We start from the raw sequence: 19,420 nt of genomic DNA on the forward strand, positions 1-19,420 counted from the left end.
GGGACCCTTTATCGTTGCATTGTAGCCTATCGTAGCTTAACGCCCAAGCGACTTCACAACACGATATTGCCCAAAGATAATTAATCTGTTAACGGGGATTAGCGGGGGTCTAACCCCTCACTCACTTCATACTGAGATACCAAAGGCACACTTCTAACGCCGACCCCCACCAACATCCATGCATACTCCCATCAACCAGACCAATCTCTGTCCAGACTACCACACTGAACCCTGACCAGATTACAGAGAAAAAGAGGAGAAATGCAGAACTGCCAGCCAACTGTGTGCTCTAAACAATAGTGAAAAGAGATTTTTAAAAATCCACTCACATGTTGGATGCGAAACAGTGACCTCCTGCCTATGACAGCACCGATGGGCTGCAATGTGTCGAGGGCTAACGTGAGGTAGAGATGCACATATAATTAGAGTAAGAGAAGCGAATAAGCACACATAGATGAATATGGGGAGGGGGAGATGCTGGGAAAGGCAACATAAAACACTGAGGAGAAAAAAAAAAAGTGGGTTCCCAGGGAGTGATGCTGAGAGAGAGAGGAGGGAGGGAGAGAGATGGAGTGAACAATGAATAGAGAGAGGGGGGGAAAGCGGCATGCAATGGATTTTTAGGCAAAACCAGTATTCAGTGGAGGCTGCAGAACAGCCTCAACACTGATTCAGCGACACGGAGGCAGAGGGGAACATGCAACAACGCGACAGAAGTGATGAGAGTGCACTGATGGAGATGCTCTATGGGTGATTTGGTGGAGAAATGCAAATTGGGAGGTATAATGGTGAAACACAGCAAGAAAGAGTAAAAAAAAAAAAAGAAAAAAGAAGAGTCTAGTGTTGGAGAAAAGGGGGGCAGAAGCGAGCGAGCAAAGAGGGAGGGGGCGGCGTTAGTTTTCTGTGTCACTGAAAAGAGAGTGGGGGAAGGGAGGCAGGGAGATAATGCGAGCGAGGGAGCAAACAGTAGAGAGCCAGAGAGCATACTCACTGACTCATATAGCCTATGTATAGTGTATGTATGTGTGTGTCTCTGGGAGGAAGAGACAGAATATTGTATTATGTATGCAAGAGTTGCTCAGGGAGTGTTTACGCAGCCTCCGTGTGTCTGTATGTTAGACCACAGCAACAGCGCTGCATCCAGGCCATCCATCACTGCACTGATAAAATATCACCACTCACAGGATTTAAAATAACCAATTCAATATTTAATGTCCTTGACATGTAGTGGTTATAATTCATTGTAAAGGCATACAAAGTCATTGGTCTTTTGGAGCACAGTCCATACAATATTCATATAAAACAGATTGTATAAATGAGCTGCACAATTCAACCACTTTGGTTAATTCATGGCTGTAAAGAAAACGTAATCTTTTCCCCTCATAAACAACATGTCTCGTACGTACACCTTCATGGCGGGTGCATATGTCTTGTCTGTGTGGCTGTAAAACAGTAGACATCAAAGTGAAGCATACCCAAAGTTGGCCCCCAACACCTTGTTTGGCCCACCGGAGGAAAATAATTAACATTCTACATTTTATATTTTAAGAAAGTAGGTATTCTACTTTGCGTGTCCTGTGAGTTTAATCAAAAATCCTTTACAACTATTTGCATGCATCTCCTCCTGAACGCAGATTTGGCACAACTAAAGCAGGTGATGTCTACACTGACAGTTGATAGAGCTGCAACTAATGTTTACTGTGATTATCAACTAATCTGTTTATTATTTTCTCAATTAAATAGTTAATTCTGAATGAGAAAAAAAAGTTGCCTCTTTAGTTTAACAAAAAACACAAATGTTCATGTTACTATAAACATAAGACAAAGTAAAGCAGCATTAGTACGTCCTTACAATGGAGAGGCTACAACTACATTCTTTTTTTTGGAAATTTGCTTGACTTAGAAAATTAACAGATTATCAAAATTAATTTTGTGTTAATTGACAAATCAATTACTTGGCTAATCATTTCAGTTCTAATTCTGGAAGATGTATAAATTAGCAATTGTGGGCTTTATAGTGAATCTTTAATTTACATTAACTAAAGCCAACAAATAAGAGGCCTGATGAAACTTAAACAATAGACTTCACATTAATTAATGCACTTTGCTCAATCTTTTTTTTAGTCTTTATATTCTTCTGTTCAGCCACGCAAAGTAAACATCTGTGCTTTTTAGCAAGTTCTGGATCAATTGTATCAGCTTGCATTATAAATTCCCTGTATTATTATTCTGTGTAGACTACATTCATTTCTCATCTTGAAATATCAATTACATATAATGAAGGTCCTTAACGGATAAAATGCATTCTTTAAGAAAAACACATGTATTTTTAATCATACTGTAATTTAAGTGTAGTATCCTTTTGCATCTTTATACGGTTTAGTATAATTGAACATAATGTGTTCATTGTGCAAGTTCAATTTTACTCCCCTTAGGCCTTCCCATTACAATACCTTTCACACGTTTATCATTAAAAGTGCATCTTATCTGAATTCACTTAATAACGTAAAAACTTGGTTGATAAGGCCACGTGACCAGTGCAAATTTCAGAGGTACTGCATGCAGTCATATCCCTCAAGTATCAACACACATGGATGTAGTGTGGGCATGTGAATCGCCACACTCTTCTATCATCGAAGAGTTACTGTGCACACGGTCTCATAGAAATCATCTACTTTGGAACCACCCATGGCACAAAGGTGTAAGGTGTTCACTGGCAGACGGCCAAAATTTAAACCCTTCCCCACCTTCAGGTTCCCCACCCCTCCAAAAATCCTGTCTCCCTCCTTGTCGACTACCTTGGCCAGTGTGAGGTGGTAGCGTGGGTTGAAGGAGTCCCTGTGGAGCAAGCCCTCCTTCCTGTAGGCCTCCTGCAGGCCGCTGTTGAGCTGATGGAGGTGAAGCTGAGGCTGGGGGCTCAGGTACAGCACCCTCCCATTGAAGTGTTTCAGCCTCACAGGGAAGGTCAGAGCCACCGGGGGGTTGCGATCTAAATGGGCAAACCGTCGGAGGATCTCCCCAGCAGTGGCTACCTCAGCTGGGCCGGGCAGCACCAGGAGGCACAGGGTGACATGAAGGCTGGAGGCGGTCTGCCAGTGAGGGGCGGAGGAAGGTAGAAGGGAGGTGATCTCCTCCTGCAGCTGCTGGAAAGAGGAGAGGATAGCAGGGGTGTTGGCCCTGAAGGTGATGAAGTGCGTGGGTCGTTTCTTCGGGGGGCGACCACCATGCGTCCCCTCTCTCTGCTCCAGAGGTGCTGCTGGATTCGGGCTGATGTTCAGGACTCCGAGATAACTCTGTGTATAATAGAGGAGGAACACAAAGACAATCACTGTGTTAAACATGAACTGTAACAGCAGAACAAGAATGTATTTCTGGGTGAATGCTACCCACCAAAGTATCTTCACTGCCTTCCCAGCTTTCTTGCCATTCTTCCTCACCCTCTTCTTTCACACTAGCTCCCTCTTTTTGGGATAAGGCCATTTGGTCTGTTGCAGCCTCAAGTCTAAAATCAAAGCAGGTGAGTAAAATTACTCAAGAGGCAGGAGAGCAAGACTGTGTGTGTAAGTCAAACATGTTTTAAAATGTCTTAGGGACACAGTGAAATAAAAGAAAATCTATTATTATACACCAGATAAGTGTTTAAAATTATTTTTATATCAACATCCCTCTCTTTTCCTTTAAAATATCTAAATATTTTTGCATACTCAGGTGTTTCTCTGGTCAAACTGTGGCGACTACGTAATCCGCCCATCATATGAAACCACACTTGACCGTTAGCTCGTGGGTTATAGTAGCTAGCAGTGGGTTATAATAGCTAGCAGAGCAATAGAGAGAGGTGTGTGTTTGGATGTTAGTTAGCAAAAGTATTGTTCACACATCTTAAAAAGCGTAGTGGAGAATGAGTTTATTCATTTCTCCCTCGTCCTCTACAGCTCCATATTGCGATGCCATATTCCGGCGCGCACACTTTAGTGCAATCCAATCAAATGTGAAGGATCGGATTTAAATCATTCTCTTCTCAATCATATTCTGTTTTAGGACTGCAACTAACGTTTATTTTCATTGTCATTTAATCTACTAACTGCTTTCTCAATTAATTTTGTCAATAAAATGTCAGAAGGTTGTGTAAAATGCCTGTTAGAACTTCCCACAGACCAGGGGGACATCTTCAAATGTCTTATTTTGTCCGACCAACAGTCCAAAACCCAAAGATATTCAGTTTACCATCCTCTATGACAAAGGAATCATGGAAAAAGAAAAAGCTGGAACCAGCAAACGTTTTTGCTTTAAAAAAATAATTAAATCATTATTCAGTTATCAGAAATGGAAATACGTCAAATTACAAAAGCTAAAGACTTCCACTTCACTGTAACTTTGAGCTTCCACTTTGTATTGAACAAATAGGCTGAGTATAGAATACGTAGACACGTGCTATCTGTTCTCAGTTAGATTTAAAGGATGAACATGAACACCAGACCTAACTGCAGCCTCCTCTGTAACACATGCTCCTCGTGATTCCTGTTGTTCCTGAGAAGTGTTTCCTTTACACTTTGGAGCCGGTTGTGTTGAGTCAGGGGTGTGAATATTCATCTCACTCGGCTTCTCTTCCTCCAGATGTGTGTTCTCTTTCTGAGTACACTCTTCTGTTTCACTCTCTTCCTGCCCACGGACAGCAGGCGGCTGCTCCTCTGTTGTTTTAAGGAGGTCTTGCTGTTGCTCTTGGTCCTCTGTGTTTATTTCTTGTGAATCAGATGGTTACATTTGGTCAGTGTAAATTCTGTAGAATGTACTGGCTTTTGTAAATTTTGTGTATGTGAGTTTGTATCTGGTTGTATGTAAGGTGAGGTAGCAATAAAGGGTCCTCTCTTACCCTTTACTTCCTCCTTCCCTCCAAAGGGGGGAGCCAGAGATTGACCGGTGGAGCCAAACACCCTGTCAGTCCTGCTGTGGCGGTCCCAGACGCGGTGCCCTCTGTAGGTGAAGTACTGGATCCTGTGTCTGGGCAGGGCCAGCTCAGCAGTGTAATCACAGTCGCAGGGGTTGGTGTCCCAGTTGAAGTCACCGAAGGGACGCTCCAGCACACCAAGGAAGCGATCCACATACCCCACCACAAACTCTGATGCATCCGCCGACTCGTCCCACAGGATCCGAGAGATAACATCATCTGCTGTGCGCATACGAGGCTTTTTGTTCACCTCTGTGGGAGAGTAAAATAAGAAAGTGTTAAAATGTTGTCAAGATATTTAAAAAAAGTTTCAATGAAGAGTATGTTATCATTATCAGCTGACATAGGAAACTGGCCAAATATGGAGTGACCTTTTGCCTCGTTGTACTTTGGCTTTGTTGCTTTGTTCACTTTCTTATCGTATGTTTCTCGATCCTGTTGGTCATGCTGGTCCGGAGATACAGCCCCTGACTCATCTATTGGTGGGTCACTTAGAAAAAAGAGCAACAAGAGATAAAAATATACATGTGAAACATGACAAATGGAAAAAAAAAAGTCTTAATTCCATTTGGCACAGATTCATGTAGCATGTCTGAACTTTATGTAGCACCCATATTTATGTATCAGTCTGTCTGGTGTGCAATATGAGCAGCAATTGATAACAATAACATTAAAATAATAACAATAGAAATTAAAAACACACACAATGTACTTCTCAATTTCCAAAAAGACACTTCTGAAGAGTTCCATATAAACAGATGGAGCTTAGAAATGTCGTTAGAGGACAGGTTCACATTTTTTCAAGTCTGTCTTAAAACAATACCATATGTACAATGAAAGAGTTATTGGTGGCTGACATTGTTGAACAAGTCATTTTCACGCAGAATGACGATTTTGTCCCCCCTCACTTATATTGAAATTGCTTTGAGAAGGGATCTCTCGACCTCTCTTGGTATGGACAGGAGCAACAATTACAGCGAGCAATAATACTGTCAGTGTACATGAGTATATATACCTTTAACATTCAGACAGCCATCTATTTAATGGTAGCTATTTGTGCTGCAATAACAAACCCATTTAGTGTTGCAGTTACTAAAAAGATGTGTACATGCCAACTAGGAAATTAAGTCATCCTTTATCCTGCTGGTGAGTTTGCTGAACAAGATAAGGCGAGCAGACCTGTGAGACAAACGGCATCTGTGGCCAAAATGACACTTTCCCATCAGGAAAAACTGGCACACGTTGACTCCATCCTCACCCCCTTCTGCCAACTCTGTCAATGATAGAGCGACAGAGAGAAAGTACACAGGTCGGACATGTAATTAAACTGCAATGAAAACCTGTAATGAATGTGAGCAGCCTCTCGATATGGGCTCTGCATTTAAATTGAATCAAACAAACGCAGCAATGGCTGTTTACATGGTCGTTTACTTAAGCCAGGAAGCTGGATAAATGAAAATGTCAATATACACATAATACTGTATATTGATACTTTCATTTATCCAGATGAGGTATCTGTTTCTGCAGTTTGCTTCTGGATGTGTTTCCAATACATGGTTGAGTTGTGTCTCCTATATGAGCCTCTAGAGTCAGTGAGTTATGTTTAAGTGCGCCAGATCACAAATAGATGGTAAATACACAGACGTCAGGAAATATGACCCCTAAAGCAGGCCTGATACTACAACTAACAATTCAAATCAGAAATAAATAAGTGATTAATCCCAAGAGGACACTGGCAGTGGAAAAAATGATGTGTATAACACTGTATTTCCTGTCCAAGACACTTCCAAAGAGTATAAATCATTTAACAGGTGGCACTGACTCGCCCCAGACGACTCAAATGTCAGCCAAGAGGTTGGGACGTGGTTGCCTGTAAACTCAAACACATACCACACACCCTGCAATGCTATTTCCAGATAGGAGAATTGGATGTGACTCACAGCCCAAATCCTTTATTTATTAGCCGTAATATCTGAGATGGCACTGGCTGGCACATGTTGCCCAGATCATGGGAGAACATGAGCAGACTTTTATTCTTTCAACTGCTACATAAGATCTCAGTGCAAGTGACTGGGAGTAACAGGGTGAAAAAATAATTATGAAGATCTTTATTCTTTGGAAAGGTTGCCTGGATTTGAGCCCAGTGAGACTGGGAGTAGTGAGCAGTGGGAGTAGATGCAGACAGTACATCCTCTCATACTGGATTTGGGAGGTCAGAGCCAACACTTACGGCTCTTGACTCACTTCCTGACTCCTGACACACTTCCAGCAGAGCAGCCCGGTATTAAGTGAAAATGTTGGCCGTCATTACAGTGGTCCGCACGCTGCAGCCACATGATACCACAACTAAGACCTTACCAGAACTCAAATTGCCCACAGTAACACACAAATGTATCGCAGACAGGAATTTGATTACAGAGTTGATTACTTAATAATGATTCAGACTGATTTCAGTAATGAGTTACTAGGAAGTAGATAACAATCTCTTCCATATGTGATACATTATAAGGACGTAGCTACCTATATCTTTATAATGTCTCAAATTAAGTTAGTAGCCTTTGGAGACCCATTTTATAATCAGAATCAGAAATACTTTATTGACCACCGGGGGGAAATTACACAAACAGCGAACATTTACTGTTTACCAGTCTGTGTAAAACTAAACAGGGTGATTTACCTGCTGTGGCGTTGAGGGTGTCTTTGTCACTGTTAGGGTCAGCGGGGACCTCTGCCTCTGGACTGGTTATGTCTGTCAAGTGGGTCCCATCATCTCCCCGGTCCGCTGGTCCTCCTGATCCGTCTGATGCCATGCTCAAATCTGAAAAAAATAAAATAAAAACAAAAAACCGCTGTGTCACTGTGGTGTTTGTGGCTACACCTTTAGCCTTGTTAGACCTGGCAGGACACTCCTAAAACTGGAAAATTTAGTTTCCAATACCAACATAGCAAATGCGGAAGTAGTTGGTTCCGTTGTAAAATATTACAACCGTTTCAAAAGTCAACAACTCCTTAAAAAAAATAATCGTCATTTTTAGATAATACATTTAGTATAAAGACGTCTGTAAGAATCACCAAGAAACATTTTTTTTAATCTTTGACAAAAGTCAACGTTACTAACCGAAGGACCAAACGATCCGGAGTTTTTATTGCACTTTGACCCAGAGTGTGTTAGCTCATATGGAATCATGGGTAATGTAGTTTTTATTTGTCTTTCGACGGAAAATGCCGTTTTGGGAACATTATATGAAGCCTGATATTAGCAAATACATGTTCTGTTTGCTGACTTTCTTATCGCTCTAAAAAATACTTGAGACATTTTCGACTCAACGGTTAAAATTGAGAAAAAGCAGTTGCCATGCGTCATTTGTGCTCGAGCGCGTGACTCTGCGTCACATGACATGTTCTGTTATTGGTAGCTAGGTGCTGCACAGAAGGAAAACAGGACAAGAAAAGTCACCGAGAATCATGGATTTTTCAAAAACGGACTAAACCAAGAATTGAGTTTGTTTTATACCACATGCTGCTTTTTATATAACGGCTTTTTAGGCGTCGCGACCAATGAATGTCCTTTTGTGAAGTAGCCTTGAGCACTAGTCATTTGTTGAACTTGGCTCTGTGCTGAAGGTAAGACTGTCTGATATTATCAGCTGTAATGACCATGTCCTAACCCTAGTGTAACCTAGTAATGTCAGTGACTGACCAGAAACAAATGTTGTTATGATCTGCTTGCTGTTGGCTCACATAAAACTCAAACATACTCAGCACAATAAACATTTGAAACAACTTGTTTCCTCCCTTTCAGATGAATGCCCTGGTTGCTCTCTGTCACTTCTGTGAGCTCCATGGCCCTCGGACGTTGTTTTGCACTGAGGCACTGCACCCTCCGTCCCCATCCCCGTCATCCCATGCAGGTGCCCCAGTGCTTGGGGACAGGGACCGAGATGGTGACCGGGAAGGTGAAGGGCTGACCATGAGGGCCAACAGCTCGGCCACACAGAGAGGAGAAATGTGTGACGTGAGTGCGGGGCAACAGGCCGAGGACAGGATGTCAACTCACCATGAGCTTACCAGGATCCTGCTCTCTACCTGTTTTCTACATTATAACACGCTAGCTATAACGTTTTGCAATGGAATTGAGTCCATAGTCATGTCATCCGTCTCAAAGTCTTATTTTCCTCTCTCCTTGCCTCATAGGGATGTCGATCTCTTCCTGCATCTCACCCGGGCTTTGTGAGCATTGACGATGAAACAGGCATACGCTTCCTGAGCCACCAGCATCCCAGACAGCCACAGCTGTTCAGCGTGGTCCGCCAGGCCTGCGTACGCAGCCTTAGCTGTGAGGTAAACGGTGACGTACGTCTGCATGTATGTGTGTGTGAGTCACACGTCTCATACACTAAATAAACTCCCTCTGTTGTCACATATACTTCCTACTATTTTCTCTCTGTCTGTTTTCGTCAGGTGTGTCCCGGCCGTGAGGGACCAATTTTCTTTGGAGATGAACAACACGGTTTTGTGTTCTCACATACCTTCTTTATCAAAGACAGCCTGGCCAGGGGCTTCCAGCGGTGGTACAGTATTGTCATGGTAGCAATGGACAGGATCTACCTTATCAACTCCTGGCCTTTCCTGTTACGCCACCTTAGACTCACTATACAGAGCCTGCAAAGCACAGCCCTCAAGGTAGGGTGCGCACATGGCCACTACATGCCTTTATTCAGTTGACTCAAATAGAAACATGCAGACTTATTCCACAGGCATGTATCTACCTAACATCCTGGCACTCTCCATCAGGTGTTTGACAATGAACAAGGAGTTTGTCCCCAGCGAGCAGTGAGGATGAACAGTGTCTTCTCGCCTGCAGTTTTCCCACACCAGAGGAGTGGTAATGCAGCCCGATCACTAACTTCTCTCACCCAGCATCCCAACCTCTGGGCCAGCCTGCACTCCTCCTTTAGCTGGTGAGTCGATATATTGTCAGTCCCACGCTGACACACAAGCTCTTGTCTTTTTCCATGTGATCATTCACCTTGACATGTGGATTTGTGTTTTCACATTGTCTCCAGGCTGCTGAAGGCCTGTGGTAGTCGTCTGACAGAGAAGCTGCTGGAGGGAGCCCCCACTGAGGACACACTGGTGCTCATAGAGAGACAGACAGGTAGACACATCCTTAATTTAACAGGATTAATTTTTTAACTATTCTGTAAAGGAAAAAAAATGTATTTACTCATCTAACACCTGTTCAAGTGACATAAAACAAAGAAATCATTTATTTGAGCAGTGCTTCAACACGTCTTGCCTTCCAGGCAAGGTTTGGCCTCTTGATGGAGGATGATATCACCAGATGTCATGTGTTTGCACAATGTGCCATGGTTTTATCATCAGTCTGAAAAGTCTGATTCACTGGGTCAGTCAGTGCAGAGACACTCTGGCCACAAAACAAAGTGATTCACTTAACCATTGCACTCAAATAGACTGCCTTTCCAGAAAGGATTTACACAATTATTAGTCAAGATTTAGAAAGTGATTAAAAGATTTAGATGTTTCCGAGTCCAGCGTGGCTCCTAGGTTGTGGAATTTTAAATACCTTGTTCCGTTATATTTATATTGTAAGTAATTAAACTTTATTTCTGTAGCACTTCACTTCAAAATCACAGTTACCAAGTGATTATCAAATACACATGAAACACAACACCAGAAATACAATAAAATCATCATTAATAAGCAATATTAAAGCAGCACAAAGTAAAATAGGTTTTAAATATTTTTTTAATGCAGTACAGACTCAGTCAATCTGTTACTGCGAGGGAAGCTGTTTCAATATATGCAGGCTCCTTTTAGTGGAAATCTGTTATTAATATTATTGGGAATAAATTTAGTCATAGATAGAAAGTGAGATTGAACTAATTTGGGTTTCGAAATAGAGGATGAGTAGCATCATGTTCACATCACACGCTATGTAAGGAGTGTGATAAAGAGCTGACCCTTTGCAATAATGTCCTGTGGAATTCCCCCGCATTCGAAACATTTGGTCACCGCTATTTCTGTTTTCATGTCATTCTCGGTTTCCAAAAGAGCAAGAGGAGGAAATGAGCTGCTGGGAGGGAGCAGAAGGAGGCGGTTCTAGGTCGCAGAGGCATCAATCAGAGAGCGAGCTGGGCCACGACTTCCTGTGGGCGGATGCAAAATTAGATGAATCACCTGGTCCAAAATTTAGGTCACTGAGGCATTTGAGACAGGTAAAGTTGGGTACTTTTTGATCTTGACATTTTGTTGTGCACAATGATATTAAATTGCCTAAGTAAGATATCAGAAAATGGAAGAAGAAAGGAGATAAAATGTTCAATTGCATTGTTTCCTCAAACTTCAACTAGGGAGAGCATTACAGACACAGTTTTTGCAAGAATTTATGGCATTAATCTGATACATTTTAGTTAATTCACATTTTTACATTAGCTCACATACTGTATCTGAGAGCTGTTGTACATCACAGTCTGATTTGTTCTGCAGGTCCTCGGGGCTGCTGAGTTTCGTCAGCTCGTGTGGCACGTGCTCATGGGAAATCAGGTCATATGGAGAGGCGCAGACCCCGGGCTCATCCAGTCAGCTTTCACAGTGCTCAAGGTACTCTACTCAACAACTGTATCCCCCTCTGCCTCATTAGGAGCGATAGAGTCATTATGATGTGGGTAAATATAAATCAGGACAAGTGGTAACACCTGGGAGGGTCGTCATTAGTTCAGTTAAAGTATAAATGTGTGTTAGTTAAATGCAGTGTAGTGTAACACAATTGTAATTCAATCATCTAACATTAAACACTGTTTCATGTTGTCAAAGTTGAAAAGCACTGAAATATTTGTAATGATAAATGACAAACACTTTTTTTCATGTTGATGTGATATCAATTTATATATTTTTGTTCATTCACTTTCTTACATTTTTTATTCTTTTTTCTAACTTCCGAGTCTTGCATGGAGACATGTAACTGTTGATGCTACCTCTACACGCCTTGACATTTTCTTTGCCTGTACATGCTTCCCTCACCTTTCTATGCAACAAGACAGAGCATGTAACTGTTTTCATTATACAACAATTTTTGTTTCTTTTTACTGTTGAAATATATTTGAGTGTAATTTTTTGTCATCATTTTGATATTGTTTTTAACATTGTTTTTGTAACTGATTACACATTCTGCATGTTTTCTGCCACTTTCCAGTCCTTTTTCCATAGTAGACATTTTGACTTGTCATAGTGGGAAAAGCTGTTAAAAATCACATTAAGGATGGCTCTATTCTATTCGAGTCCCAGTAAGTGTGAGAGTGAGGCAGTACAAAACCAGGACCCTGAAACTGAAGCAGCTAAATGGACTTCAGCCGTCATTTGTTTTATTACCTCCACCTGTGCTTTTCCTACTGTGACATGTCAAAATGTCCTCCATGAAAAAGGCCAGCAACCATGTTTATAATCTGAATGTCTGTCCTGTTTCCCATCAGTCTTTGCTCCCAGTAGGCTGTGTGCGTTCTGTGCCATACAGTGCCCAGTATGAGGAGGCCTACAAATGCAACTTCCTGGGTCTCAGCCCAGATGTGCCCATACCAACTCACGTCAGCTCCTCAGGTACGACAGGCTGTAGACTCTCACTATGATAGATTACTGTATGAAACTCTAAACACGACTGCTGTTACAAACTGTGGGCTTGTACATGCAGGTCTAATTGTTTTCCTTCCTTCTGTTTGTCCTGTAGAGTTTTCAGTGCTGGTGGATGTTAGTTCAGAGAGAGGCTGTCAGATCTCCGCTATGGGTGAAGACGATATCTCCTCACTTTATCAGTTCACCATCAGCAGTGCCAACACACAGCCCACAGACAGGGGTGAGTGCACATATCTACATTTATAAATAGTCACTGTAGGTTTGCTGCCACTTTCAATGTCAAAAAATCCTTTGCCTCTCAAGGAGTGTACATCTTTGCTGACCCTATTCTGACTTAAACAAATTTAAATATTTTTATTATTCACAGAAAATATTTTGACATTGTTGATCATTATTTGGATCTGAATCTGCATCAAAGTGATAGGTCATGTATGCCAGACTTCTTTTTCATTTAAGTAAGAGCAGAAGTGAATGAGGAAAAAGCAAAACTGTTTAGACATGCCTTATCCCACAATGTTAAGGAAAAATCCCAGGATCCTGGTCCAAATGGAAAAAAACCTCTGGGCCTATAGCCAATTATTAATCTTGTTAATCTTGTGTGTGTTTGAGATAACACATGGACAAAAGGGACCATATTTGTTGGAGGTATTTAAGTTAGCAGGAAACATGTGAAGGCCAACTTTTAAAAAAGGTTGTACTATAGAATAATTTTCAAGTGAGGAACTGAGAAACGATGTTTGTCCTCTTTTTCCAGGTCCCACATTATTGAACAAGCTTGAGGTGGCCTTGTCTAATGAGAACCTGTCTGTGGACGTCGTATCTCACTGCCTGTTGTGTCTGAAGGAAGAGTGGATGAAGTGAGTAAAAGTCATTCTGAATATGAAGACCACCTTTTTTCTTTTTGATTCAAGACCATTTTGCACACGAAAGCCTTCTCATAGCCGATTCTCTCTCTTTCAGTAAAGTTAAAGTGCTGTTCAAGTTCTCCAAAGTGGACGGGCGAGGGAGGGAGGACACCCAGAAGGTTCTGGCCCTCCTTGGCGCCACAGGGCCGGGCGAGGAGGACAACGTCCGGCTGCTCAAGTTCTGGATGACTGGACTCAGCAAAACCTACAAGAGTCATTTAATGACAGCCGTCCGAGGAGGGGAGAGGAGCCCCAGCCAGTGACAAAGAGACATGAGGAGAGAGGAGGAGGAGGAGGAGGAGGAGGAGGAGGAGGTAGAGGGGTGAAGAAAAGGGGGCTGAAAAGAGGAGGGGGGGGTACTAAAGAAAGGAAAGTGAAAGCTAGAATCGTTTCATTAGTTTTGTGAACTGTTTGGGACTTTTAGTGGAATGAAAGAGGAATGTGGATGAATGACAGAAATGCTTTGGCTCATCCATTTCTCATTAAGTAATGAGAAATCTACTGTTCCTAACCCTGATTATTATCCTGCACAGATTAACACGTCCAGTTAGTTTGGATAATGTATGAGAGCTTTTGTTTGTCAAAGGGAATATTATTATAAAAGACCTGTTCATACTAATATGTGAAGTTTAACTTATGACAAAAAGACTTTGCACTTTGTTTACTCTTTTGCTGATGTTTTTCAGAATAAAATAAATGATTGTGAATGCCTTCACGTCCTTTTAAAAAAAAAATGTATTCTACAATTGGCTCCATCTTGTGGCGAACAGTGAGAATAAAGAGGGAGTGAAAGTGAAGGAGGAGGAGAGCAGCATTTCTCTGCCAGCTCCCACTCACTTGTTTGAGTGGCTGACAGCCAACAAGTCTCAAGTGGTGTAAGACAACACTTTTAAGGTTTTCTGGTGTCCTGAAATGTACAAAACGGTTGCATAATGCGGCCTCGCTCCAGTACGGCCGACCACATCAGCAGGATTTTGGCTTCTTAATGAGCCACTCGCACACTGATCCACTAAAAAGCTGAGTTCTTTTTTTCTTTTTTTTTCATACCAGAGTTATTTGAGCCTGTTGCTTTGCTGAAGCTTGCAGACTTCAGTCAATAAAATTCAGCAACATACGGCTTTGTTTAAATTGCAGGGGCTACTTTTTTTTTTTCTTGACCCATACTTGTGCATTGTGTAGAAATCACTACATAATTTGAAGGTAGGAAGAATGAATTTGTAAATATCAGGAATGTCTCTGGATTTCCTTGTAAAATGGATCTACGTCTCAACAATTCTAGTGTGCTAACACGTTCCTAATAGACTTTTACTTTTTTTTATTGTTATGCTTTTAGTTAGTCACTCAAATCTGGATTTCATTTAGCAAGTTTCACTAAATAGAAGCACAAACATAATTTGCAGCAGCCTCACAAATGAGTTACATATTTGCTTCCCTCAATATGCAAGCAATGTATGAAATAGGAAGACGGCACGATGACTGGATATTTATACCCGTCATTAAAACACATAGTATAGGTGAAGAGGTTTCGAGTTGATAATGCCTCTGGGAGCGTTAACGTTTTGCTTGCGATGAGGCCGCTGCTCTCTAGTTTCCTTTTCCCCTCAACAGAGACGGGACTTTGGGAAACTGTCTTGCTTCCTTTGGCTTGTGTTCAAAAGAAGGACATTCCTTTTTGACAAAAAGAAAACTTGGCACTTCCTTCCTCTTCATTAGTAATTAACTCCTCTCCTGACATCTAACACCAAAACCAAAATAACATGAAGCTTCACATAACCTGAGGGGACAGAACAACACATTGCACACAGGGTGATGGCAGCTGTGCACAATAATAGACGTCACAATCGCACCATCCACCTCTGTGGAGATGACTATTACAGCAATGACTACTGAGAGCTGTCACACATGGCATGACTTGCAGGTTCTGAAGATGTAGTGTTGCAATCCTGTTTGTCGGTTTTTCAAGGAATGTGATTTTTGATTTATAAAAAAAAAAAAAAAAAAGGATCATGTGATGATTAAGCAGGATGATATTGCGCACTGACTCTGGAGGGATAAAGACCAGTGGATCCACAGGCACAGAGGTGTGGGGGAGAGTCCAAATGAAAAACATACGCTCCAACTGCATGACTAAGCCTCCTTGGGCCTGGTTTGGAGGGGGGAGGATAGGGGTAAGTGTCAGGGAATGTAGGGGAGCAGGGGGGAGGGGGCCGGGTCAGTCAATAGTGAGGTAAAACGTGTGGCGGTGGGAGGGGCCGAGACTTAAAGGGAGCAGACAAGCAATCCAGCATAGCACTTTCACTTTGAGCGGAGTGAGGATACACAGAGTGGCCAGAGGGAGAGATAGAGAGGAGGCCAGTGTCTCTCCCGCTTTATCCATTAACCAGTTTCGAGGGAGAGTGATTCAAATTAGGCTGTTCAGGAAGATTCTAGGTCAGTGGTGAGAGGGAGAAAGGGAAAGGGAAAGAGGTATAGTAAAAAACAAACAAAAGCTTTCATAGGAAAAGGCTGCAGCCACCCAGGCTTAAGTGGGAAAATCCAAAGTGAGAGAGCAGGATGGCGTGAGAGGACAAATGAACAATTTTTTTTGGGAAAGTACAAAAGGAACTCAAAAGGAAGGGATTTACAAGTGATGTCAACACGGAGACTAAACATCAAGCCGTGAAGGAGAAGACACAGCAGCGCACTCTGTGTCAAAGACCTCAAGAAACCACAGAGGAGGAAACTTTGCCTTTCACAGACTGACACAGTCAGAAACCCGTCTGCAGAGTGATTGCCGTCAACAAGAGAAATGGAGAAGCGTCCATTCTTAGAAAGATAAAAAGGATGTCACTGCCAGGTGAGGAACAAAAATTAAGAGCATGTTAATGCTTTTTGCAAACTTTTATTTTTAAAGTCTGTAGGAAAATGATGGAATATTAGAGCTGGTTATTCAATGGTCAAGTTTAATCTGTGCATTATAATAATTGATTTGTCGAGTCACTTTGTGCTGTTACAATAGCCTTTCCGGTGTCTTAATTCAATTAGAGCTGTTGCAACATCAGACCTTGTTTCATGTTTTTCTGCAGAAATAGCTAATTGAGGCAGGAAATGATGTAATGTTTCTTAGTGGGTATGCAGTTTGAACAAGCTACAAACCACAGAAAGTTTCCACCAATTATCTGAATGTGTTCTGTCTCTTTCTCTCTTACTCATGCCTCAAACAGTGTTGCTGTTGCTATCACTCTTGACTGTCCATTGTGGTGGATGTGACATTGACTGGGAAGGTGTGAAAAACATTAAAACGACTATCGACTCTAATCCGACTGGATTTGTAAGTTAAAAACTTTGTTTGACTTTGTTTGAGATTTTATGCAGCTCTTCTGTGTGTTCCTGAAGTAAAAGGCATCCTCTCTGTAGGAATATTTGTTCTTTGTATTTGTCCAAATGTATTTACGATGCTCTAAAGAATACAATCACTTGTGCTGACTCTTCAGGTAGTTTGTATAAAGAGGTTACTCTCTGATGATAATGATCGGCTCCACCTTTTCATCTGATAATTTAACGTTGCTTTTATGACTGACATGCGTAGCTCTACAAAGTCAAGGGAATCAAACAGCATGTAGTTTCACATCTGTGGTTAGTTATGTCGTTCTCTTCATAAATTATCAATCAGACATTGTTCTATAGTAACTCCGTCATTACTATAGTTCAGTGTAGTAATCATTGCAGTATAAATGCTAACTTATTTAATCACCTGTGGGTTTATTCTCATCTTTTTCTCTGCTTTTGTTTTCTCCTCCAGCGGACCGTGTTCCCTAAAGATTACTATGTAGTGCACCACTACACAAAAAGCATGCTCTGTGACACTGATCCGGTGAGTTCCTTATCAGATAAACAGGGGAAGTGAGGGTTTGATGTGCAATAAATGAGTCATACAGCAGCTTTGTCATGGAAGACATATTTTTGGTTTCTTTAAACGGATAATCAGTAAATGCTCAGTTTAGCAAAAGATTGTTGTACCATGTAGCCAGTAGCCTCGCTTGTAATTGAGCAACTGATGGTGGTTCTTGTGGTGATTTGACACGTGTTTTAAACGCTAAACGCTAACTTCGGGTTGTTGTGTTGTTCTACCTTTCCCTGCAGTGTTGTGTGTTCCCTGCTGCAATAGTCCTCCTGGATTCCTGGCATGTGCTTCTCAGAAACCTCTGGGACGAGCACCTAAATCACTCCTTAATCCTCGATCTCAAACACACACTGGATAAAATTATAAGAAAGAACAGAAATACAGAGGTAGGGTTTTCTTTCAAATGTATCTCACTGTTATATTATACCTATTATTATATGCCTTGCTTCACTCTTTTAAAGTAGGTTTAAAAGGCATTCCTTAAATGCAAAAAAGGCCAGAGCTATCACTGGCTATTTGAGTTGATATCAAGTTTCGAACATAAATTTATGTACAACTACATTAATTAAAAGTTGTGCTCCTGAAAGCTTTGTACCTTCTATTGGAAATCTTAATTTGTTCCTTGTTTCCTTGTCACAGAGGTTCCAGGAGGAGACGGACCTGGCCCAGTTCTCCACATTATCTTCGTCTCCTGAAGAACTCCTCAAGGTCACATCAGAACTTTTTGCTCGATGGCTCGACGATGGGTGCTTGCCTTCGATTGAAACGTGCACCCTGCCCACATTGCCCCCCTCCGTGGAGAGGAAGGACTACGGTCCGTCAAGGGCCAGACTCTTGACCACCCGAGCTATCAGCAGCGTGGAGGACGGACAGCCTGACAAGATGATAGACATTACACAGCCGCCGTCCAATGGCGGTCCTCCATCCCTATCGTATTACAGTTCTGTCTGGAGCCCCTTGCTATTCAGACTCTACTGGTGGTTGTTGCCATAGTTACTAAAGAAAAATGATCTTTTCGATGATGCACACAAAATGCAAGACATTTCCTGGCACTGAATGTTTGTTTCCTTATATTTGTGTCTTTGTGTTTTAATGCAGTAAGCTTTGTTAATATGAAGTGACATGCACCGGTTGCATTTAATGTCCAAAGTTAGTCCACATAGCTAAGTCCACTGTCCAACAGGGCACTGTAACAACTGATATCACACATATAAACGTATAGCCATCCTCTCTAGAGCAAGCCACGAGCTCCAGCTAGCTATGCTCTTTATGCTAACAAGAGATAAATGCTGAGCAAGCCAATGCACATAAGCCATCGTCTATTGATGTGGAATTCATCACTGTTTACAATGAATGTTATGTAAATGTAAGATATTACCGTCTATGGGCGTTTACTTTTGTACATATTGTAAATTAAAGACATTTAGATATATACATTGCTAGTTTTTGTTTTAATTTACCACAATATATAATACCCCAAGGGTTGTAAGCTATATTTATTGTTTGTCATCAGTGATGGAAAGTAACTAAGCACATTTAATAAAGTACTACACTTATGTACAATTTTGAGGTACTTGTACATACTTTACAGGAGTATTTCCATTTTATGCCACTTTATACTTCTAGTCTACTACATTTCTGAGTGAAATATTGTTTTACTACATTAATCTGACAGCTGGAGTTACTGGTTACTTTACAGATATGATGCATTGTACTGTCGAGGCATTCCCAAAGTACAAATCCTTTACAAATAATTTGTAACTCTGATAAAAACTGACAGACGAGTTGCAGATGAGAGAGGAATGCGCTCTGGAGATGTTCTGACTTCTGTCAAGATTTGCATGAGAAACAAAAGTGCACCATTTGGTGCTCGCACTTGCCCCTGCTTGTACACACCCACGCATGTAATGTGCACCATTGTCCTGAAAGGATCCTCCCGGTAGTTTCATAATCATGAAGATACAAAGGTATTTTTCCTCAGCCACTATGGGAACAGACTTTTGGCTTACACCTCAGGTTTTCACTGAATTCACTTTT

General features: G+C 41.6%; 3 protein-coding genes across 4 annotated transcripts; 2 read left to right on the top strand and 1 right to left on the bottom strand.

Moving 5' to 3' along the window:
• Nucleotides 1-1,186: 1,186 nt before the first annotated feature.
• leng9 (leukocyte receptor cluster (LRC) member 9) lies at nucleotides 1,187-7,828 on the bottom strand. The gene is made up of 7 exons (XM_070912042.1): nucleotides 7,623-7,828; nucleotides 6,125-6,218; nucleotides 5,317-5,435; nucleotides 4,871-5,197; nucleotides 4,478-4,739; nucleotides 3,391-3,502; nucleotides 1,187-3,293 (listed from the first exon to the last, which is right to left on the bottom strand). The coding sequence occupies exons 1-7, from the start codon at nucleotides 7,753-7,755 to the stop codon at nucleotides 2,631-2,633; spliced, it is 1,710 nt and encodes a 569-aa protein (XP_070768143.1). The 5' UTR covers nucleotides 7,756-7,828; the 3' UTR covers nucleotides 1,187-2,630.
• Nucleotides 7,829-8,497: 669 nt separating this feature from the next.
• On the top strand, nucleotides 8,498-13,783 carry flcn (folliculin). 2 transcript variants are annotated; one of them, XM_070912326.1, is made up of 12 exons: nucleotides 8,498-8,569; nucleotides 8,748-8,960; nucleotides 9,140-9,298; nucleotides 9,407-9,628; nucleotides 9,740-9,906; nucleotides 10,012-10,103; nucleotides 11,021-11,184; nucleotides 11,456-11,569; nucleotides 12,439-12,562; nucleotides 12,690-12,815; nucleotides 13,350-13,452; nucleotides 13,556-13,783. In XM_070912326.1, the coding sequence occupies exons 2-12, from the start codon at nucleotides 8,748-8,750 to the stop codon at nucleotides 13,761-13,763; spliced, it is 1,692 nt and encodes a 563-aa protein (XP_070768427.1). In that variant the 5' UTR covers nucleotides 8,498-8,569; the 3' UTR covers nucleotides 13,764-13,783. The 2 variants fall into 2 exon arrangements, with proteins under 2 accessions (XP_070768427.1, XP_070768428.1); XM_070912327.1 differs by having other exon boundaries at nucleotides 9,140-9,286.
• Nucleotides 13,784-15,816: 2,033 nt separating this feature from the next.
• Nucleotides 15,817-18,817, top strand: LOC139290547 (uncharacterized). Its single transcript, XM_070912353.1, has 5 exons — nucleotides 15,817-16,336; nucleotides 16,704-16,810; nucleotides 17,282-17,353; nucleotides 17,623-17,769; nucleotides 18,023-18,817. The coding sequence occupies exons 1-5, from the start codon at nucleotides 16,324-16,326 to the stop codon at nucleotides 18,374-18,376; spliced, it is 693 nt and encodes a 230-aa protein (XP_070768454.1). The 5' UTR covers nucleotides 15,817-16,323; the 3' UTR covers nucleotides 18,377-18,817.
• Nucleotides 18,818-19,420: the final 603 nt, after the last annotated feature.

Source organism: Enoplosus armatus, chromosome 9 (assembly GCF_043641665.1).
Source record: "Enoplosus armatus isolate fEnoArm2 chromosome 9, fEnoArm2.hap1, whole genome shotgun sequence".
NCBI classification, from domain to species: Eukaryota; Metazoa; Chordata; class Actinopteri; order Centrarchiformes; family Enoplosidae; genus Enoplosus; species Enoplosus armatus.

Excerpts from the sequence above, each read along its gene's own strand:
- leng9 (XM_070912042.1), bottom strand. The coding sequence starts at position 7,755 with ATGGCATCAGACGGATCAGGAGGACCAGCGGACCGGGGAGATGATGGG. Across the intron at positions 5,436-6,124 it reads AGATGCCGTTTGTCTCACAG|TGACCCACCAATAGATGAGT; the intron begins GTCTGCTCGCCT and ends CTTTTTTCTAAG. Across the intron at positions 4,740-4,870 it reads AGGGAAGGAGGAAGTAAAGG|AAATAAACACAGAGGACCAA; the intron begins GTAAGAGAGGAC and ends CTGATTCACAAG.
- flcn (XM_070912326.1), top strand. The coding sequence starts at position 8,748 with ATGAATGCCCTGGTTGCTCTCTGTCACTTCTGTGAGCTCCATGGCCCT. Across the intron at positions 9,629-9,739 it reads TGCAAAGCACAGCCCTCAAG|GTGTTTGACAATGAACAAGG; the intron begins GTAGGGTGCGCA and ends ACTCTCCATCAG. Across the intron at positions 9,907-10,011 it reads CTGCACTCCTCCTTTAGCTG|GCTGCTGAAGGCCTGTGGTA; the intron begins GTGAGTCGATAT and ends CATTGTCTCCAG.
- LOC139290547 (XM_070912353.1), top strand. Across the intron at positions 17,354-17,622 it reads TGCTCTGTGACACTGATCCG|TGTTGTGTGTTCCCTGCTGC; the intron begins GTGAGTTCCTTA and ends CTTTCCCTGCAG. Across the intron at positions 17,770-18,022 it reads GAAAGAACAGAAATACAGAG|AGGTTCCAGGAGGAGACGGA; the intron begins GTAGGGTTTTCT and ends TCCTTGTCACAG.